Source organism: Salvelinus sp. IW2-2015, unplaced genomic scaffold (assembly GCF_002910315.2).
Source record: "Salvelinus sp. IW2-2015 unplaced genomic scaffold, ASM291031v2 Un_scaffold995, whole genome shotgun sequence".
Lineage (NCBI taxonomy): Eukaryota > Metazoa > Chordata > Actinopteri > Salmoniformes > Salmonidae > Salvelinus > Salvelinus sp. IW2-2015.
The window spans coordinates 248,343-267,432 of record NW_019942677.1 but is presented as its reverse complement, the minus strand read 5'-3'; the positions used below and the strand labels follow the sequence as shown (position 1 = coordinate 267,432).

The following is a 19,090-nucleotide window of genomic DNA, read 5'->3' as shown; positions in this document are numbered from 1 at the left end:
TGTGGGATAAATGTAGTTGAAGACAGACAGATGAGAGATTGAGAGCAATACGATATGTCCGTCATAGATGTACTGCGACATGGACAGAGAGAGCGCGGGAGAGAGCGCAGGAGAGAGAAATATGCTTGGAAGAAACTATAAGAAATAGACCAGTTATGTGAGATATATGTGGTTGAAGACTTGGATGTTAAAACAGTATGTCTAACCGTGTCTAGGCTCCAGGAGGAGACGGTCCTGATGTCTTTCTGCAGGTAGTGCCAGGAGACCACACTCTTCATGCTGACGTGTAGATTGTGCCATAGAGACATCACGTTCTGGTACAGCTGCTCCATCCTACAACACACGGAATAACACTCTCAATAGACAGCAGGGTTAGGTGGGAGTGTGTATGGGCATCCGTGTGTGTGTGAAAGCGTGTGTTGATCTGCTCGTGTGTGTGTGCACATGTTTATATGAATATGTGAACTGTGTGTGTGTGTGTGTGTGTGTGTGTGTGTGTGTGTGTGTGTGTGTGTGTGCTATGTGAGTGTGTACCTGCTGGCGGTGTCCATGGCCTCCAGGTTGGGCGGTGGCACGGTGAAGCAGACTGACGGCACCATAGCCTCGTTTCCACTGGGGCTGATCACCTTCCATTTAGTCCTCTGAGAGTTGTCCGCCAACACACACTCCTCACCTCGGCTGATGGTGATCTACAGGAGGGGGGGGGGGTACAGATATACAGAGAAGGGGAGGTGGAGGGAAAACAAAAGGAAACGTAAAGGTTTACGGCAACAAACAAATAATACAAACCAAAATGCAAGCGTTCATGAGTTTAATGTGGTTTGCAAAAGCCCTAACAACTGAAAGAGAAACTATAATCTACCACAAGAACCGTGCCATATTGAATCGAGCAGCCATTTACAAACCATGGGACTAAAACAGTATCCTTTGGACTGAAAATGGCTAGACCTGCCCACACTCATTACAATATTAGTCGACATCTGGCCAACAAATACAGAGAGCTCGGGTAGTAGCAGTTTCAAATTGGCATAGTACGGATGTGCTTTCCGAAGTTCTTCATTATTGATTTTATTTAAAAAAACAAATAATTGTCTAGCTCAGCAAAGCGAGGTCTGTGCATCTAAAACAACTGCCCCCAGCCCCACCCCCCTCTCACCCCATCCCCTGCACACACACACACAGAAATACTGCAAAGTAAATGTACAGAAAAGCTTACGACTGCGGCTAAACTAGTCTCGCTGACTGAGTAACCCGGGGATACTGTTTTCAGTCGTGTGGTTACGTCACGCTTTTACCAACTGATCTGGGACTTCAGCTAATAATGGGCGTGAATCCAACCGATATAAAGAAAAACTGATCCTAAAATCACTTGATAAGAGCGTAGAGTAACCAGGGAGTATTCAGTGTGCCGTGTAAAAGCTGAGCGCTGAGGTGAGAGAAGGTGAACATTGGCAGTAATACCTGAACGTTAGCCTTGACAGCCCAGCGGACACACGAGAAGAAGGGAGAGAGGAAGAGACGGAGGAGTGAAAGATGGAGGGTAGGAAGGGGAAACGGTAGGATGGAGAAGACATAAAAGAGGGGAGAGAAAGATTATTTTGCGATCGTGTCATGAAGACCTTGTCAGGGTCATGTGTGTTTACTTTAAAGTGGCCCATAGTTGGTGTTAATGGAAAAGTGTGTGTGTGTGTGTGTGTGTGTGTGTGTGTGTGTGTGTGTGTGTGTTCCTAGTAGTCGCGGATGAAGGAAAGGAGAAGAGGAAGCCACTCATGACTATTGAGATGCACCCCTACAGTAATCACTGCATCTCCTGTCCCTATGCAATACCACAGGAGTAGTAATGCGGATTCTGATTTTTGCCTGAGTCTGCACAAGTGGGAGAAATTCATAATTCCTAGCGTTTAGCTTCTCTGCTAGCATCACGCAGCACTTTGGGCCTGGTTGTAGACAGGCTTCGCATGTTAATGTGAGTGCGAGGTGAGTGGGGTGTCTGTGGCCAAAAGGTATTCTCGTCTCATGAATCATTACTTGACTTTGGAGTGGCTACCGTGGGCTCTTTAACAAGTGTTGGCTTTCCAGTATGATAGAATGGCATAATCCAATATTGCTGTGTTCTTAGCTGAAAAATAAATCGATGAAAAAGTTGAGCCATTAAAAAAAAAAAGGCCATTTGAATGTCCCTATGAGTAGGATATGACGGTCAAAAGCATGATCACGAATACTAAGGAGAACTGAGCCCACTCTGCCAAAATCTGACTACTTATCTGTTCTCAAGCAACATAATAATGTCAAGTGATGTCTTTGCAGCCTGGTAGTGCCACTAGACAACATTTCAAGAGCTCTAATGCAGCACTCTTGCAATCAACACCGTACATCTAAAACCCTATGTGGGGGACACAGTTTACATTCACAGTTGAATAATAGATGCTATTGAAGCAACTAAACATGTTTTTTAGCTGACAAGTTGACTGGGTCTATAGACCAACAACGGCATGGTGAAAGCAGCCAATGATGAAAGCTGATTGCTTGAAAATGCACCATATTGGATTGCTAAGGCGTAGGTGGTGCTGAGAAGGGTTGTGCAGGGCAGAGAAGAAACAATTGGCGGAAGGATACAGTTAGGTAAAGGGAGGTAAGGTGACCTGGGTTGTATTCGCACATAACAGAAAACTTATTCAAAGTGAGTTTTTATATAAAATGTTTAAGTCCAGGCAGTTCCTCATTGTGCGACTCTGTTTTCCTCCGTTTGGTGCCTAATGAACATGACCCTGGTATTGTCACGATAGTGTGGGTGTGGTGAGGGGTGCTGTACCTCTATCTGCCGGTAGTCACAGATGGCGCGGATGGGCGTGGTGCTTCCCAGGGTGCTCTCTGCGCTGCGGGGGCGGAGCTGCACCACCGTCTTGGCCCGGCCCACCAGGCTAGCCACCGAGCTGCGGTACTCAATCAGCTGCTCCTTCTCCTCCTGTGAGGTACAGCCATTGGTCAGTGAGGGTGTCAATCACTTAACCAATCAAATCAGTCAGTCAGTCAAGTCAGTGAAGTGGTAAGATTTTGTGATACTATAGGCCAGCACTGTTACAGTATATGGACAAATTATTTCCATACATATTGATTCCATTGAACTCCACAGTCCCCGACGTTCGTGACAGAATGAGCTTTTCTGCTAGCTAAACTATCTATTAAACATTCAACCCAGGGGTCTCCCAAGTGGTGCAGTGGTCTAAAACACTGCATCGCAGTGCTAGCAGTGCCACTAGAGATTCTGGGTTCGAGTCCAGGCTCTGTCGCAGCCGGCCGCGACCAGGAGACCCATGGGCCGGTGCACAATTGGCCCAGCGTCGTCGTGGTCAGGGCCGGCAGGGACGTACGTCCTTGTCCCACTGCGCACTAGCGACTCCTGTGGCAGGCCGAGCGCAGTACACTCTGACACGGTCGCCAGGTGTACGGTGTTTCCTCTGACACATTGGTGCGGCTGGCTTCCGGGTTAAGTGGGCCTTGTGTCAAGAAGCAGTGCGGCTGGGGTTGTGTTTCGGAGGACGCACGGCTCTCGACCTTCGCCTCTCCCGAGTCTGTACGGGAGTTGCAGCGATGAGACAAGACTAACTACAAATTGGATACCACGAAATTGGGGAGAAAAAGGAGTAAATAAAAGTGTAATTAAAAATAAATGAACATTCATTAACATTAGCTTAACTCCTCATATTGACGTGTAGAAATACATTTATTATATGGACTCATTTCCTGACAGAACGCTTCATTATCTCAATCTCTTCATTAAGAGACTCAATCATGGACAGTCTTACTGACAGTTGTGGCTGTTTCGCGTGATGTATTGTTGTCTCTTTGCCCTTTGTGCTGTTGTCTGTGCCCAATAATGTTTGTACCATGTTTTGTACTGCTACCATGTTGTGCTGTTGCCATGTTGTGTTGCTACCATGTTTGTTGTCATGTTGTGTTGCTACCGTGCCGTGTTGTCATATATTGCTCTAGAGGCGAGGTGCTGGGTAGAACCTATTAAGGCGAGGTGCTGGGTAGAATACTTGAAAAATGTAAGGAGAGCCGCACACTCTAGGAGCTCAGATACAATAATTTAATAACCTAATATCCAACGTTTTGACAGACAAGCTGTCTTCATCAGGGTATAATGACAAACACCGTGGGGTGATGAGTTTATATAGTGTCAAAGGACACACACAGGTGTCTGTAATCAAGGCCGGGTGTGGCCTGATATCATTGGTTAATTCTCAGATATAAAAATAACATACCAAAAACATGAACGATAGCGTACGATCACAGATACAATTTGGCTACATAGGCCTACAAACATTTGCAACGAATAGCAAAATCACAATCACCAGAATGGCTTCAGATCAAAGTCTACGTTGAGACCGAAGGGAGCAAGGGTCTTTAAATTAAAGGTCCAGGCAGCCTCTCGTTTTAACAATACATTGTCGAGGTCACCCCCCTCCTAGGGAGAATGACATGTTCGATGCCGATATAAGGTAGGGCTGAAATCGAGTGGTTTGCTTCTAAAAAGTGGGCCGCAACTGGATAAGTCGAGTTTTTGCACCTAATGGTGCTCCGAGATTTGTACTTTCAATTCACGCTTTGTTTTACCCACATAAATTTTAACACAAGGAGAAGTTATAAGATAAATAACTGCCTTAGTGGAGCATGTGATAACACCTTTGATTGGGATCTGTTTCCCTGTTTGGGGGTGTTTGTCTTGCTGTTGTTGTCTTAGGTCTCTCTTTATGTGGTATTGTCTCTCTTGTCATGGTGTGTGTTTTGTCCTTTACTTATATTTTTGTATTTTAATCCCAACCCCCGTCCCCGAAGGAGGACTTTTGCCTTAAAAAAAAAAAAAAAACTTTATTTAACTAGGCAAGTCAGTTGAGAACAAATTCTTATTTACAATGACGGCCTAGGAACAGTGGGTTAACTGCCTTGTTCAGGGGCAGAATGACAGATTTTTACCTTGTCAGCTCGGGGATTCGATCTAGCAACCTTCTGGTTCCTGGCCCAACGCTCTAACCACTAGGCTACCTGCCACCCCCTCTTGGTAGGCCGTCATTGTAAATAAGAATTTGCTCTTAACTGACTTGCCTAGCTAAATAAAGGTTTCAATAAAAATACAAAATGAAGGTTTAATAGAGGCTTAAGCTGAGCTAAGGGCCAGAGTGAGGGAAGCACTAATATGACTTGCCCTTCAGAGCTTCAATTAACATTGAAATAGCATTAGCAACGGGTTAGCACTATTAGAGGTGGACCATGAGTCAAGAGGCCAATACGGAAAACAAAATGGTGGAGGAAGTTAAGAAACAGCCACTTCAGATACATTTTGGGATATAGCCATTACTTATCCATTGATATAGCCATTACTTATCCATTGATATAGCCATTACTTATCCATTGATATGGCCATTACTTAATCCATGATATGGCCATTACTTATCCATTGATATGGCCATTACTTATCCATTGATATGGCCATTACTTATCCATTGATATAGCCATTACTTTATCCATTGATATAGCCATTACTTATCCATTGATATAGCCATTACTTATCCATTGATATAGCCATTTACTTATCCATTGATATAGCCATTACTTATTACTTATCCATTGATATAGCCATTACTTATCCATTGATATAGCCATTACTTACCATTGATATAGCCATTACTATTCCATTGATATAGCCATTACTTATCCATTGATATGGCCATTACTTACCATTGATATGGCCATTACTTATCCATTGATATGGCCATTACTTATCCATTTGATATGCCATTACTTATCCATTGATATGCCATTACTTATCCATTGATATAGCCATTACTTATCCATTGATAAGCCATTACTTATCCATTGATATAGCCATTACTTATCCATTGATATAACCAAGTTACTTATCCATTGATATAGCCATTACTTATCCATTGATTATAGCCATTACTATCCATTGATATAGCCATACTTATTCCATTGATATAGCCATTACTTATCCATTGATATAGCCATTACTTATCCATTGATATAGCCATTACTTATCCATTGATATAGCCATTACTTATCCATTGCTATAGCCATTACTTATCCATTGATATAGCCATTACTTATCCATTGTATTATTTGAAAGAATGTATTGTGAAATGGAAGAATGAACTGTGAGTTAAATGGGTAGAGGTATTTTCATTAGTTAGAATAATCATAAAAGGCATTGCATCGGTCTAATAGTGCTTTGGTGGTTGTTTTCATGGAATATAGCAAAGGAGGCATCCGTCAAAGTCCTGTTTAATCTCCCCAGTGAGAACACACACACAGCACTGGAAAAGTAATCAACCTCCTAGTGCTTAATACCCCGTTTCAGAACAAAAACACACATGCTGCCTCAAACTGAGCGCGGTGAAGTGCTCATCATTCGGTATCTAGAAATGAGGTGAGCACGTATGAAACACTCCGAGATACGCAACAAACACATCTACGTGTATATATCCTGAGTGGCCATCCATTCCCCCCTCCATATAAACCACGTAATCATACTTTTTGTAGGAATGTAAACACGCAGTGTAATTACATTGACTTCTACAAGTATTATCACGGCCGCTAAGGGCACAACGCCTTTCCCTTCCATGACTGTTTACTTTTAATATCAGTCTATCCGCTCTAGTGTCTACACCTCGATCATTCCCCACCAGCCTAGACCTGTGTCAGACAGCCAGTCACCCTCTCACCACTATGTCCAGGGAGGATACGCCCACTGCTCCCAGTGCTTAGGCCCGCGGAGTCCTGCCCGCTCCAAGGGTACCATCTGCTGTGTGTCGGGGTGCATGGTGGTGGCGTGAATCAGCGGAGGCAGACTACAGTAGATTAGACGGGCCTACGCAGCGTCGATGAGGTAGCTTAAGAATTACAGTGTCAACAGCTAGCCAACGTCTACAGTATTAGCATGACATTAGCCTCAGCTAGCCGTAGATAATGTTACTAAGCGAGTCAGAGGTGTCAAGGTGACGTAGCTTATTAGCTTAAAATGTGGATAAGCTATAATCGTGTGCCTAAGCTTTTCACAGGCAAATACCTGAATGATTAGACCAAACTAACTGTTAGGCTACAGACTTAGCAGGAGTTTAGGTGTTTTGTCAAATTAGTGGGGTGCATTTGAAGGTTTGGTCCAACGGCATTTGGGGAAATAATAGTCTAGTGAACAACAAGTGAACGTACCATAGAGTCTTGCAGCAGGTCCTCCAGCTTGCTCAGCCTGCTGCTCTTGTCACAGGTGTACTGTCTCTTTATGGTGTCCTGGAGCTGACGCAGGTACGTCTCGCAGTCCCGTGCGTCACTCACAAACTGACAGGAGGCAATACGAACGCAACACACAGAGATCAGCATCAGGACTGATATGTAATCCAGAAACAGCTGCTAGACCCTATGAGATATTCTATATTTAACCTAGTATTAAAGCTATTTTTATTCAGCTTATTTTCAGGTTTTAGAAGATGAAATAGCTTTACACTCCCAATTAAGGGCAAGTCAAAACATACATAGGTAGTAAATAGACAAATTCATTTCATTTCATCGTGATCTTATATGACGGTGTCTATGTGAAAAGCCACAAACAATTGACATTGTAAAGGACCAGATGGGTATTACAGGTATAACGTAATAGTACAAGGTATAACTTTGTAAAGAGACTTTGTTCAACTTTCCCACCTGGAAGTAGGTAGTATTGTCTTTGAGATGCTGCTCCACACACACACACAGCTGGCGCACCCACTGCCACTGGGTCTGCAGCGCTGCACTGTACGCCTGGGGAGAGGGAGGGGGCATGGGGGCGGGGGGGTGTTAAGGCATCAGCATGCTTCAGTTCGGTTGGCGTTTAGACGAACTCGTCTAGGCGAACCAAACGAGTGTGCACGCATACTCCCTTAAAATGCCTTTGCTTGGAAAAGTGATTTGTCCATTTTGAGACGCCGTAGCCAGTATACACTTCCTCAAAATAGTCTAAAATATCTCAAGAAATCTGTCATTAATTGTGATGTTTTTGCAGAAGAGATCTTAGTCGCTCAATTTTACATCTAACTAAGATGTTTGATGCAGTATTTTCCAAAAATGGCATGAAAACGAGTCGTCTCTCATTGACTGACAACAGAGACTTTATTGAAGAATCCCTACTGTTGGCCAAACACCAACTAAGGGGCATAGACGTCGACCACGAACTTCGGCTTGCCTCCAGAAACAAATATGTGTGTGCCCGAACTACCAAAAAAACCTTCACCAAAGTCCAAAACGAACAAGAATGTCACAAAATATCATAATATTTTCACAAAATCTACCGAACTGTTTCGGCTGGGAAGCTTCCTGGATACACATTTCTCAAGCTCTTTAATCGAATCACAGTCAAGCTCCACAGTCCAAACATGAAGTACAAAATGTACTGACAATCTTATTTTCAGGGGAACATCGATAGCAGCACTGTTTGTACTGATAAGTACCGTAGCTGGAAAGCCAATATTTTTGAAAGGCCATTGAACAGCCTTGATAGCTCTGTTGCTAGGCAACCTCACCTCCACTGTCTGTTTGGCCGGGTGGTTTTCCTGACACAGCCGGTCAGCTGTTTCCTGCAGCGAGTGCATGACTTCCTGCTTCTCCTCCAGCTCTGACCTCATTTCCTGAGAGAGGATGACAGAGCATTCAGAGGAGCACCCAGGGGAATATCTATAAAATAAATGTGTATTCTCTCTGTGTGTGTGTGTGTGTGTGCGTCTATCCCTGTCCACTCACGGCGTATAGCTCTCTCTTGGCATTGACGTTTGTATTGTTTTGACTCCAGTCGTAGGCCAGTTCCTCCTCTTCTCGCTCGTTGAGCCAGATCAGCTCCTCTGTACAGCGACACACAAACGCATGCAGGCTCTCCAGGCAGCGCAGACGCCACGACGAGAGTTCCTGTGAAGACAGGGGATGGGAGGAGGAAATGTTACTCGGTGTTCGCTCTATAAGAGTTTCTAGGTTATTTCAGAGGCACACACATAGACGATCCACTCGCTCTCTGTCCCACTCCCCAAACAACTCCCTGCTGTAGAGAATCCATGTATTTCTACAGGGCTGATCAAGGGGCTGTGTGGTGCTTCTACCAGCTGCACTCGGTCTTTAACGCTCGCTAGCTCCTCTGAGCCTTCAGCAAGCACAGTCACACCCTGATGGGATTAACGGAGAACGCGCACTGGGATGCAATGGGGTGCACACACACACACACACACACACACACCCCCCCCATACACAAACAATCCGACGCGCACACATTCACAGATGAAAAAAAGTCCTCCCACTCACCAGGAGTTTGCAGTATAGATGCTCTAGCTTGGCCAGAGTGTCAGAATAACTGCTCCTGAAGTTCGGAGAGACTTTCGTCTGAGGAGAAAGCGATATCAAAAGTTAGTAAAACATTATCTGGCTCTTTCGACTAGGTTTGTGACTGCCATGTTGTTATGTACTGCATACGCCCAGGCCTATTCAGTGTCTGTTAATGTCTACTTACAGTATGTGTATCAGTATGTACAGTAGATCTTCAAGTGCCTAAGAATGTGTTTTAGAATGTATTTGTGTGTGTGTACCTCGTAGTTGCGGGCCTCCTTCAGGCTGTGCAGCAGCTCCTCCACGGCAGTGTGGATGTTCTGGTGGTCCTGGAGGTTCTGCTCTACAGAGGGCAGGTCCGCCCCCCACTCGGCACGCTCCAACACGTCCTGACGGACACACAATCAGTTCTACTTATCCATCCCCTTTCCCGTCCGTCCCTCCCTCCCTCCCTCTCCCTCCATCTCGCCATCTCCCTCCCTCTACCTAACCCCCTTCCTTCTTACCTGTGTCTCCTCCACCCATCCCAGAAGCTCATAGATGAACCGGAGACTTCCTTCGTCCTCCGAGGACGACATGGCCACCAGCTGAGAGCGGGACATGGGTCTCCTGAGCAACACCGCCCCCATCGCCCCCACCACTCCTACTGCCCCCAGCAGGGTCTGGGCCCCCGTGGACAGGGAGAGACCACTGTCGCTCCCCCGCGGGGCCGTCCGGTCTCCGCCTGTCACCGGGGAGAAGTGGCCCTTTCTGTAGACGCTGGAGCACTGGAGCCGGAGAGAGACCAGTTCCTCATGTAGACAGGACGCTCTGTGGAGGAGGGGAACAAACGTGTTAAAAGAGGACTTCAAAAAGACAAGAGACACACCTTTTTCCTGTGACACACAGAACAGACATATGCAGTCAAGCTACGCTTCAGACGAGGCACAAAAGTGTATCGGCCACGACTCGACATTGGGTGTCACATTTACACCGATGCAGTATAACCAAGACTAATTGATATGCCATTTGGCAAGCGCTTTTATCAAAAGCGATGTACAGTCATGCGTGCGTATATTTCTGACGTATGGGTAGTCCCGGGAATCGAACTCGCTTTCCTGGCATTGCGATCGACATGCTCTAATAACGGACCTACACCCCCTCTCCCTCCACTGACCTGAAGGCGAGCTGCTCCACCTGGTAGTACTTCTCATCTCGGAGGATGTTGAGGTCCAGGTTGAGCTGTCTGATCAGAACCTCACAGTCCTGCAGGTACAACCCCAGCTCCCTCTCACAACGCACCGCCTCGCCACTCTCCACCAGGGACATGTCCTGACGGAGGGACGGGGGAGGAGAGAAGGGTAGAGGGGGAAAAACGGGGACAGGAAGAGGAGATGAGGAGTGGTGTGAACAGCGAGGAAGAAGAGGAGGGGAAAGTAAGAGAGAGGGATAGAGGAAGTGGGAGAAAGGGGATTGATAAGTGGTGAGGAAATGAGTGAGAGACACACTACACCATATTGAAAACGCATGTAGCGACCAGGTCTGGGGTTAATTTAAATTGAAGTCAATTCAGGAAGTCATTATAATTTAAAATACAAAAATTGTAAAAGCTCTGAAATAATTGTCTTCTACTCCTCAGTTTATTGAGAAGTCATTGAAAATAGATGCAATTTTTTTCACATTTTGAATTGTTATTTAAGAGAGAGAGAGAGAGAGAGAGAGAGAGAGAGAAAGAGAGAGAGAGAGAGAGAGAGAGAGACAGAGACAGAGACAGAGACAGAGACAGAGAGAGAGAGAGAGAGAGTGTGTCTATTGGGTGAAATACCACAGTGTGCCGTCACAGCAGCAATATTTGTGACCTGTTGCCACAAGAAAAGGGCAACCAGTGAAGAACAAACACGATTGTAAATACAACCCGTATGATTATTTATTTTCCCTTTTGTACTTTAACTATTTGCACATAATGACATTTGAAATGTCTTTATTATTTTGGAACTTCTGTGAGTGTAAGGATACATAAAAATAAATATTGTTTGTTTTACTATCCATTTCACTTGCTTTGGCAATGTAAACATATGTTTCCTATGTCAATAAAGCCCCTTAAATTGAAATTGAATTGATAGAGACAGAGAAACAAGGAGAGACACAGACAGTGACACAGACATAGCATCACTCACGGCCTGTAGTGTGTTCTTGGCCAGGGTGAGTTTCTCCTCACAATCCAGGGCCATGTTCTGGATTTTATTGGCCATCTGCAGCAATAACTCCAGTCTGGAGGGAGACACACAAAGTATCATCACAGTGTCAACAAGCTCAAAACACTCATTTGGTTTGTCTGAAAAGGCACCCGAAATACTAAATAGTGCACTACTTTTGACCAGGGTCTGTTCAAAAGTAGTGCATTATATAGAGAATAGGGTGTTAATTCATATACAGCCAGTGTCTATGGAATGGGTTTACTGTACAACCAGAAAAATGACGTTAGGCCTCTAGCACAGTTGTAGTGATGTTTCACACTAAAGAATCTACACGGGCAACGTTCTCACAACACAGAAGAGTACAGATCGACGCAAAATAACTCCGTGTGGAAATGCCTGATCGTAATGAGACTTCCTGTGTTTTTGTGCAGAGATCTGCATCACGACCTCGTAGCCCTAAGTGATGTCTGTAAGTACCGTGCCAGGGTTAGGTTAGTGTGCTGCATGTCTCCACAGCGGGCCGCGGGGCCTTCTCTCACTATAACTGCCAGTTTAAACTAACTCTAGCTCTAACAGCTGTAGTTCGGGTTAAAGACGGAAACCGCAGTGGGATGAAACAGCGCAACTGGTTGCCCCCCCACCGTTGTTATTGTTTCTGTTGCCGAGCTGAGAAGCGTTGTACCCCCCCCAAAAGAAGTATGAGAAGTATGACCCCCCCCAAAAAAATGACAGTGCATATTTTGCTCTTCTATCGCGCTTGCAATGAGAGAAAAAAAAGTGTTGGCCGTTTGCAGTAACTTCTTTGTTGTTGTAATATCGCAAATGGAAGTGGCTGTTTCACCACTAAGAACTGCAGCGTCATGGTTAGTTACAGGGTTAAGTAGGTCTGTGTTGCTGACCTCTCCACAGCGGGCCGCAGGGCCTCGGTCTCTATGACTACTGGTATAAACATAACTCAAACACTAGCAGCAGTAAGGGTTAAGGTCAGGGTCATGACCTCTCCACAGCGGGCCGCAGGGCCTTCTCTCTCTCCAGCATCTCCAGGATCAGCTTGCCCCACTCCTCCTCCAGGTCGTTGGGGTGCAGGCCCAGGGGCAGCTTGATGCGCCCAAACTCCATCCATACCTTGGGAAAACAAGCATATCATTTTTACTTCTACAATACATATGCCGACATATTCTTTACTTTGACATACAAAATAACAAAATACATTTGAAATTCTGAATTTCGTGTGCAAAGTACATGACTTCGAGTGCAAAGGACCCAGGTCTCAAAGTATAAATGTTTTGGATGCTTGGGGTTGGGAGTCATCATATGCCATTGATCAGGAGTGTCAGCAGGGCAGTGGTGACATTAGGAAAGTAGAACCGAGGGGCAATGAAAGAGGATTTGATAAAGGAGGAATTATAGTTTGTTGTCTCAAGGCAGTGGCATGGGGTTGAAATGACCTGGTGCAGAGAACAGGGTGTTCGATAACACACACACACACACACACACACACACACACACACACACACACACACACACACACACACACACACACACACACACACACACACACACACACACACACACACAGAGTACCCCTGAGAGACTCATGATGTACAGTGTGGACCGCACGTGGTGGCAGAAACCAGGTCACCTCTTCATATCCTTTTCTCCATCGCCGGTCATTGTTTATAAGTTTGTTTTCCAGAAGACTCATGCCAGTCTAACATGCCATAATAGGATTTGATGTTGAAATGAGGCTGTGTCCTCAGGGTAATGGTACTTTAGTATCTTCCCGGGTATGTCGTTCAATCTTGCGGACGGTAAACCGGTGTTCACCATCAACGTAGGTTTGCAGCTACTGCTGCCATTTTATAATGCTTGTCGTCATTGAGCGGTCTCAACGTGTTTCAGAAATCAAAGCCCCCCCCCCCCCCTCCAAATCTTACCTCCAGCAGTTTGTAGAGGTGTTCTACGCGACTCTTCTCCAGCTCCTTGGCAGGGATCTCAGTCTCCTTGAAATGGACGTACTCATTGTAAAGTTCCTGTGGGACAGCGACAGGGTGTTGACAAAAGGTTAGACGTCAATAACGGACATTTCTAGATCAAGCAGAAAAGTGTTAATAGTTTTCTGGGCCCGAGTAGTAGAACTGATCTAGGATCAGCCACCCCTGGTCTATATACGCCTTGTCATTTGGATCTAAACCCGCTAAACTGATCCTAGATCAGCACTCCTACTCAAATGCTTTATAAACATGTATTTAGCATCTTTACCCACATCCTGTCCCCCTCATCCTCCCCATTGCCTCCCTCTCTACCTATCCTTCCTTCTCCTCCAATCTCTTCTTCCCTTCTCCCCATTTTTATTCTCTTCCCTCTATCACCCTTTCCATCTCCCCCCACTCCCTTTCTTGTCCCCTTCTCTCCCTCCCCCTCAGCACCTTGAGCTCCACAGGGTCCAGTGGGAAGTTCTTGTTGGCCATGAGGGCCTTGTGCTGCCGGCTCCACTGGATCAGCGTGGAGAAACGAGAGCGGTACTCTGCCCAGCGCTGGTCCACCTCCTGATAGAGAGAGGGGGAAGGAGGAAGGGAAAGAGATAGAAAGAGAGGGAGGGAGGGGTCAGACTGGTTCATTGACAGTCAGCTATCAATATACGTCAATTGGCTGACTGCGATCAATGCAGTTCATTATTGGCTCCACAGCTTTGGCAACATGATGTCACACAGACTGACCAACTGTACATTGACACAGTAACACTGGAACCGCCACTGTTCATTTGTCAATTAAATAAAATCACAAACAGGAACGTATTTAGAGACGTATTACAGTTTTTCCCCCCACCTATTCCTAACTTAACCTTCCAAGACTATGTGCTGTAGGATGTTGGTACCCTGCCAGGTGTTAATGTGTCTCTCTCTCCTCACTGAATGACAAATGGATTAACGGGCGATAATTGCGCACCTTACTTCACAGTTGAATTTAAATGAGGCCTAACTGAATGACGAGGGTGAAGAGGTTGATTTAATTTAGAAAGACAATAGTGTAACGATGAGTGTGTGTTATGCCTATTTTGTCAGGAGCAAATCATTTGACCGTGCGCCTTGGGGGTTGACACCACTCTCTTTTACGTTTTACTTTGTAAAAATATGCTGCTACGGGACTGTTTTATTCACTATAACTCTATTACTAATCACATTTACTGTAAGGGAAATGAAAACATGCTGTGTGTTGCAGTAGGCCTTCAGAATAATACAAAACATATCCTTGACTCTATCCAACTTCATGAGCGGGAAACAAACGATGCCAGTCAGCCTGCACAGCCGGACCCATCGACACTACACCTAAACTACACCGAAACTCATTTCACGCGTAATAAGTGACCAGATTAAATTGGCAATAATCTGCTGAGCATATTCAGTTTCTATGACACTTACCTTTGTCAAATAACGCACATAATTCAAGAGGTGCAGCGCTTATTTCCAAATGTCCCTTTTCCCAAGAATATCTGTGCTGTCCATGTATTCAGCACATGACTACTAACGCGGAAGCACTGCTCTGGCTACTAATCAAAAACTAGTAACATAATAACTTCAAATGTAAATATGCAAATTTGTCGCCAATGGATGAATGGGCAATAGAAACCAGACAGAAGCTGATAATGGTGAATGTGACTTCACTGAACGATGAGGAAGGTGAAGAGGGTGATTGAATTTAGAACAATAGTGTAATTTTGCTGAAGAATTGTGGCCGGTCTAATCATTTTATTATGAAATGCTGGAAATTGTATATCATTTCCGCTGGGAGAGTCCAATCAGACAGTGAGCACAACATACAAAGTGTGTAGTTCAAAATGGCAAGCTGAACCAAACGAATGGACGCACTGACAGCATTGCAAACGCTTCAGAATCTAGATGAGTTGGAGTCAGAAGTAGGTTCAGATATCGAGCTTGAAATCGACGTTGCTGATGAAGAGTCTTCATCTGATTCTGAGGTTGACTTCGAGCCTCCGCAGAAAAACCTGAACATAGCCAACAGAGGGCGAGACAGGACACCGGGAGGGATGGCGCGGCGAGACAGGACACCGGGAGGGATGGCGCGGCGAGACAGGACACCGGGAGGGATGGCGCGGCGCGACAGGACCACCGGGGGATGGCGCGGCGAGGACAGGACACCGGGAGGGATGGCGCGGCGAGACAGGACACCGGGAGGATGGCGCGGCGAGACAGGACACCGGGAGGGATGGCGCGGCGAGACAGGACACCGGGAAGTATTGCACTGCGAGACAGGACTCTGGGAACGTATGACGGCGAGACAGGACACCGGGAGGGATGGCGCGGCGAGACAGGACACCGGAGGGATGGCGCGGCGAGACAGGACAGGGAGGGATGGCGCGGCGAGACAGGACTTTCGGGAAGGATGGCACGGCGAGACAGGACTCCGGGAAGGATGGCGCGGCGAGGGCAGAAAAGAGTGACGAGTTGATGTGACATGTGGATGTTGCAGCACATCAGAGATTGTACTGTTGCTCACGGGCACAGAGAAGGAAACAGTCGGTGGTGTCTATGGATGAACTCGAAGGATTTATGGAACTCTTGTATTTCCGCGAGGCGTACGGCGGAAGGAGCATGCGCGTGGAGTTCTCCGTCTGATCGGTACGGGGGTCGACCTTTTCCAAGAGACCACGCCACGCAGCCGCTTCAGAGAGATTATGCGACACCTGCGTCAGGTGCACACGAAACAAGGCCCATGAAAACGATGTGCAGTGCAACCGATTTGTTTGTGGGGCTTGCTCACACAAAGCCCCGAAGCTGTGTGCTGACTGTGGACCCAAAGCATAAAGAGAGACGACCAGATTGATTCATGCGTAAAGGAACACATGATGGCCCAATACAGTGTCCAATACAATCAACAAATGACTGTTTTATATCTTGTCATGAATATATTTCCACTAATATTTATTTATGTAATTCATCCTTTATAATTGTTCATGCGCTGGTGATTTTGTTTAGGAACACAGCAACTCATTTCACCTATGCACCTGGCTGGTTATATTATTATCATCATCTTTTTAGTTTCTACTTTGTCAAAAGAAGCTGTAACTGGACTTTATGAATTACTATAACTCTAATTACTATAACTATTCCAATCTACAAATATAGCTGATTGAATGGATTACACTGTTCAGTAATGTTATTATTACAAGGGCAATGAAAACAGGCTTTTGGACTACGTTTTTTCCTAAAACTTTGTAGATTTATACAAAATAATATATCCTTGACTCGATCTAAACTAACAACCGTTGTTTGTTTTTTTGTTACATTGATATATTTCTTCATGCAATGAATCCTTCATAATAACGGTATTTATCAAGGTGTTGGTGCTTATGTTTGCTGCACCCCTGCGGGTTGATATGCATCTGATGGCTATGCTAAAGGGGTCGCCCGGCAACGTTCTCTAGCGGGTACCGATAGGCTGAAAGGCCAGGCGGTTCTAATGTTAAAGGACATTGATAGATGCTAATATTCATGTGAGAGGAGTAGAACATACGTGTGCGGCGATGCCCTCTCCTCCCTCTGGGATCTTGGGGAAGGCATCGTAGATGGAGGAGACGTACGTGATGACCGACTTCTCATCTGGAGACGGAACGTCCACATCTAGAGAGAGAGAGAGAGAGCGGTAGGAAGAGACGGGGAGATGAAAGGGGGAGAGGAAAGGTCAACACGTTATAAACGGTAGAGAGAGGCAGACCAACGGAACACAGAGGAACACAGACAGTATCATGATGTACACTACTCTCACGATACCAGACCTTTAAACACCGTAGAACGGCCGGAGGCTAGAAGTACACAGACAGATGGACAGAAACACAGACGGACAGAGACGCAAACAAAGACAGGCAGGCAGACGGGTTACCTTCAGCGTCCAGTAGTCTGGTCACCCCTAGCGACTCGGCGATCTCAAAGGCCTGCTCCAGGTTGTCAAGGTTACTCTGCTGCGCCACCACCTCCATGTCAATCAGGTCTGGCCTGGAGACCACCAGAGAGGGAGACAGGGGGGTCAGAACTGAAAGACGGATGCTTCCTCACGTAACATTAGGCATGTTTGCTCGTTATGAGCACAAGTGACGTGACAGCTGTGAAGGTCGTGGGAACAGGCCTGGACGTATGGCCACGCTTCAGTAGAGCTTGTTTAATCTTGGAACGGTGGAAGTGGGAGAGACGAAGGGGAAAAAGAAATGAACGAGGGGGGGGGGGTGGGAGAGGGGGATATTGTGGTGAGAAAACAGGCTAATGAGCTGGCCAGACATAAAGAAGAATAATGAGAGACTGAAGGAGAAAAAGAAGAGAGGATCTGCTTCACTCAGCTCTGGCGAAAGGCCTTTTGATTAAAGGCAAAACAAGATGGAGGATAGGAAACAAGATGACAAGTTGAATCAAAGTGAAGAAAAGACTCCCAGGTTTAGGAGTTAGTATGACGACTAGCATGTGGCTATATTTTTCGGCCGACTCACTGTGTCTGTACTTGTATGCACGTATGTGTACACGTGTTTCCGTGTGTGTGAAATACGGCTACGGTGATGGTCCATTCATTTAAGTCATGACTAAAGACACCATATGTTTGAAACGGTGTAATTAATGCACACTGTGGGGTTACAGTCTGATAGTAGGACAATGTCATGAATATGAGATGGGATAATGTAGTGTATAATTAATGTGTGCCCCTAAAGGGAAAGGGTCGGCTTCTCTGCCAGCTGTCGTGAGCTTCATGTCGCCTGTTTGTCCTTACTATACAGTAAGAGCAGGCGTCCTTTGACCGCGAAATATGTCATGTTTGAAACCTTATGCCAATACATATGGATGGATCCAAGCAAAGTCATCCCAATATTTATAGCCCATATTTAAATACCCTCACCTCTCCTCACTGCTCCTCTGACATTTGTGTGTGTGTGTTCATAATGAGTGTGTGTGTGTGTGTGTGTGTTCATAATGAGTGTGTGTGTGTGTGTGTGTTCATAATGAGTGTGTGTGTGTGTGTTGTTCATAATGAGTGTGTGTGTGTGTTCATAATGAGTGTGTGTGTGTGTGTGTTGTGTTCATAATGAGCGTTACCTATAAGAACCCCCATGCTCTCTCGTATTCTGCAGTTCTCAAAGATGTGTGTTTTGTGTTCATAATGTGTGTTTCCTATATGAACCCTATCCTCACCTCTGTATTCCAGATCTCGGAGATCTATGTGAGTGGTGAGTCTGGGGACCTGACGGCTAAGGAGAAGCTGTTGTTATGGAGCCAGCAGGCCACAGAGGGCTGGCCTGGCCTCCGCTGTACCAACTTCTCTCCTCCTGGAGCGACGGACGCATGTTCAATGCCCTGCTCCACCGATTCAGGTGTATATCACACACACACACACACACCACACACACAACACACACACACACAACACACACACACACACACACACACACACACTGAGACACACACACACACTGAGACACACCACACCACACAACACTGAGACACACACACACACACACACACTGAGACACACACACACACACACACACT

The 19,090-nt window shown here is 45.8% G+C and overlaps 1 protein-coding gene across 1 annotated transcript in view; it reads right to left on the bottom strand.

Moving 5' to 3' along the window:
• The window catches only part of LOC112069370 (microtubule-actin cross-linking factor 1, isoforms 1/2/3/4/5-like), a 278,447-nt gene that overhangs the window by 102,070 nt on the left and 157,287 nt on the right, over window positions 1-19,090 (bottom strand). The window contains 17 exon segments of the mRNA XM_070438520.1: window positions 207-333; window positions 535-689; window positions 2,813-2,965; window positions 7,234-7,359; window positions 7,723-7,818; window positions 8,577-8,681; window positions 8,794-8,955; window positions 9,343-9,420; window positions 9,624-9,752; window positions 9,870-10,173; window positions 10,520-10,674; window positions 11,520-11,613; window positions 12,538-12,665; window positions 13,478-13,573; window positions 13,970-14,089; window positions 17,076-17,182; window positions 17,442-17,554. Coding sequence (XP_070294621.1) covers window positions 207-333; window positions 535-689; window positions 2,813-2,965; window positions 7,234-7,359; window positions 7,723-7,818; window positions 8,577-8,681; window positions 8,794-8,955; window positions 9,343-9,420; window positions 9,624-9,752; window positions 9,870-10,173; window positions 10,520-10,674; window positions 11,520-11,613; window positions 12,538-12,665; window positions 13,478-13,573; window positions 13,970-14,089; window positions 17,076-17,182; window positions 17,442-17,554 — 2,248 coding nt within the window.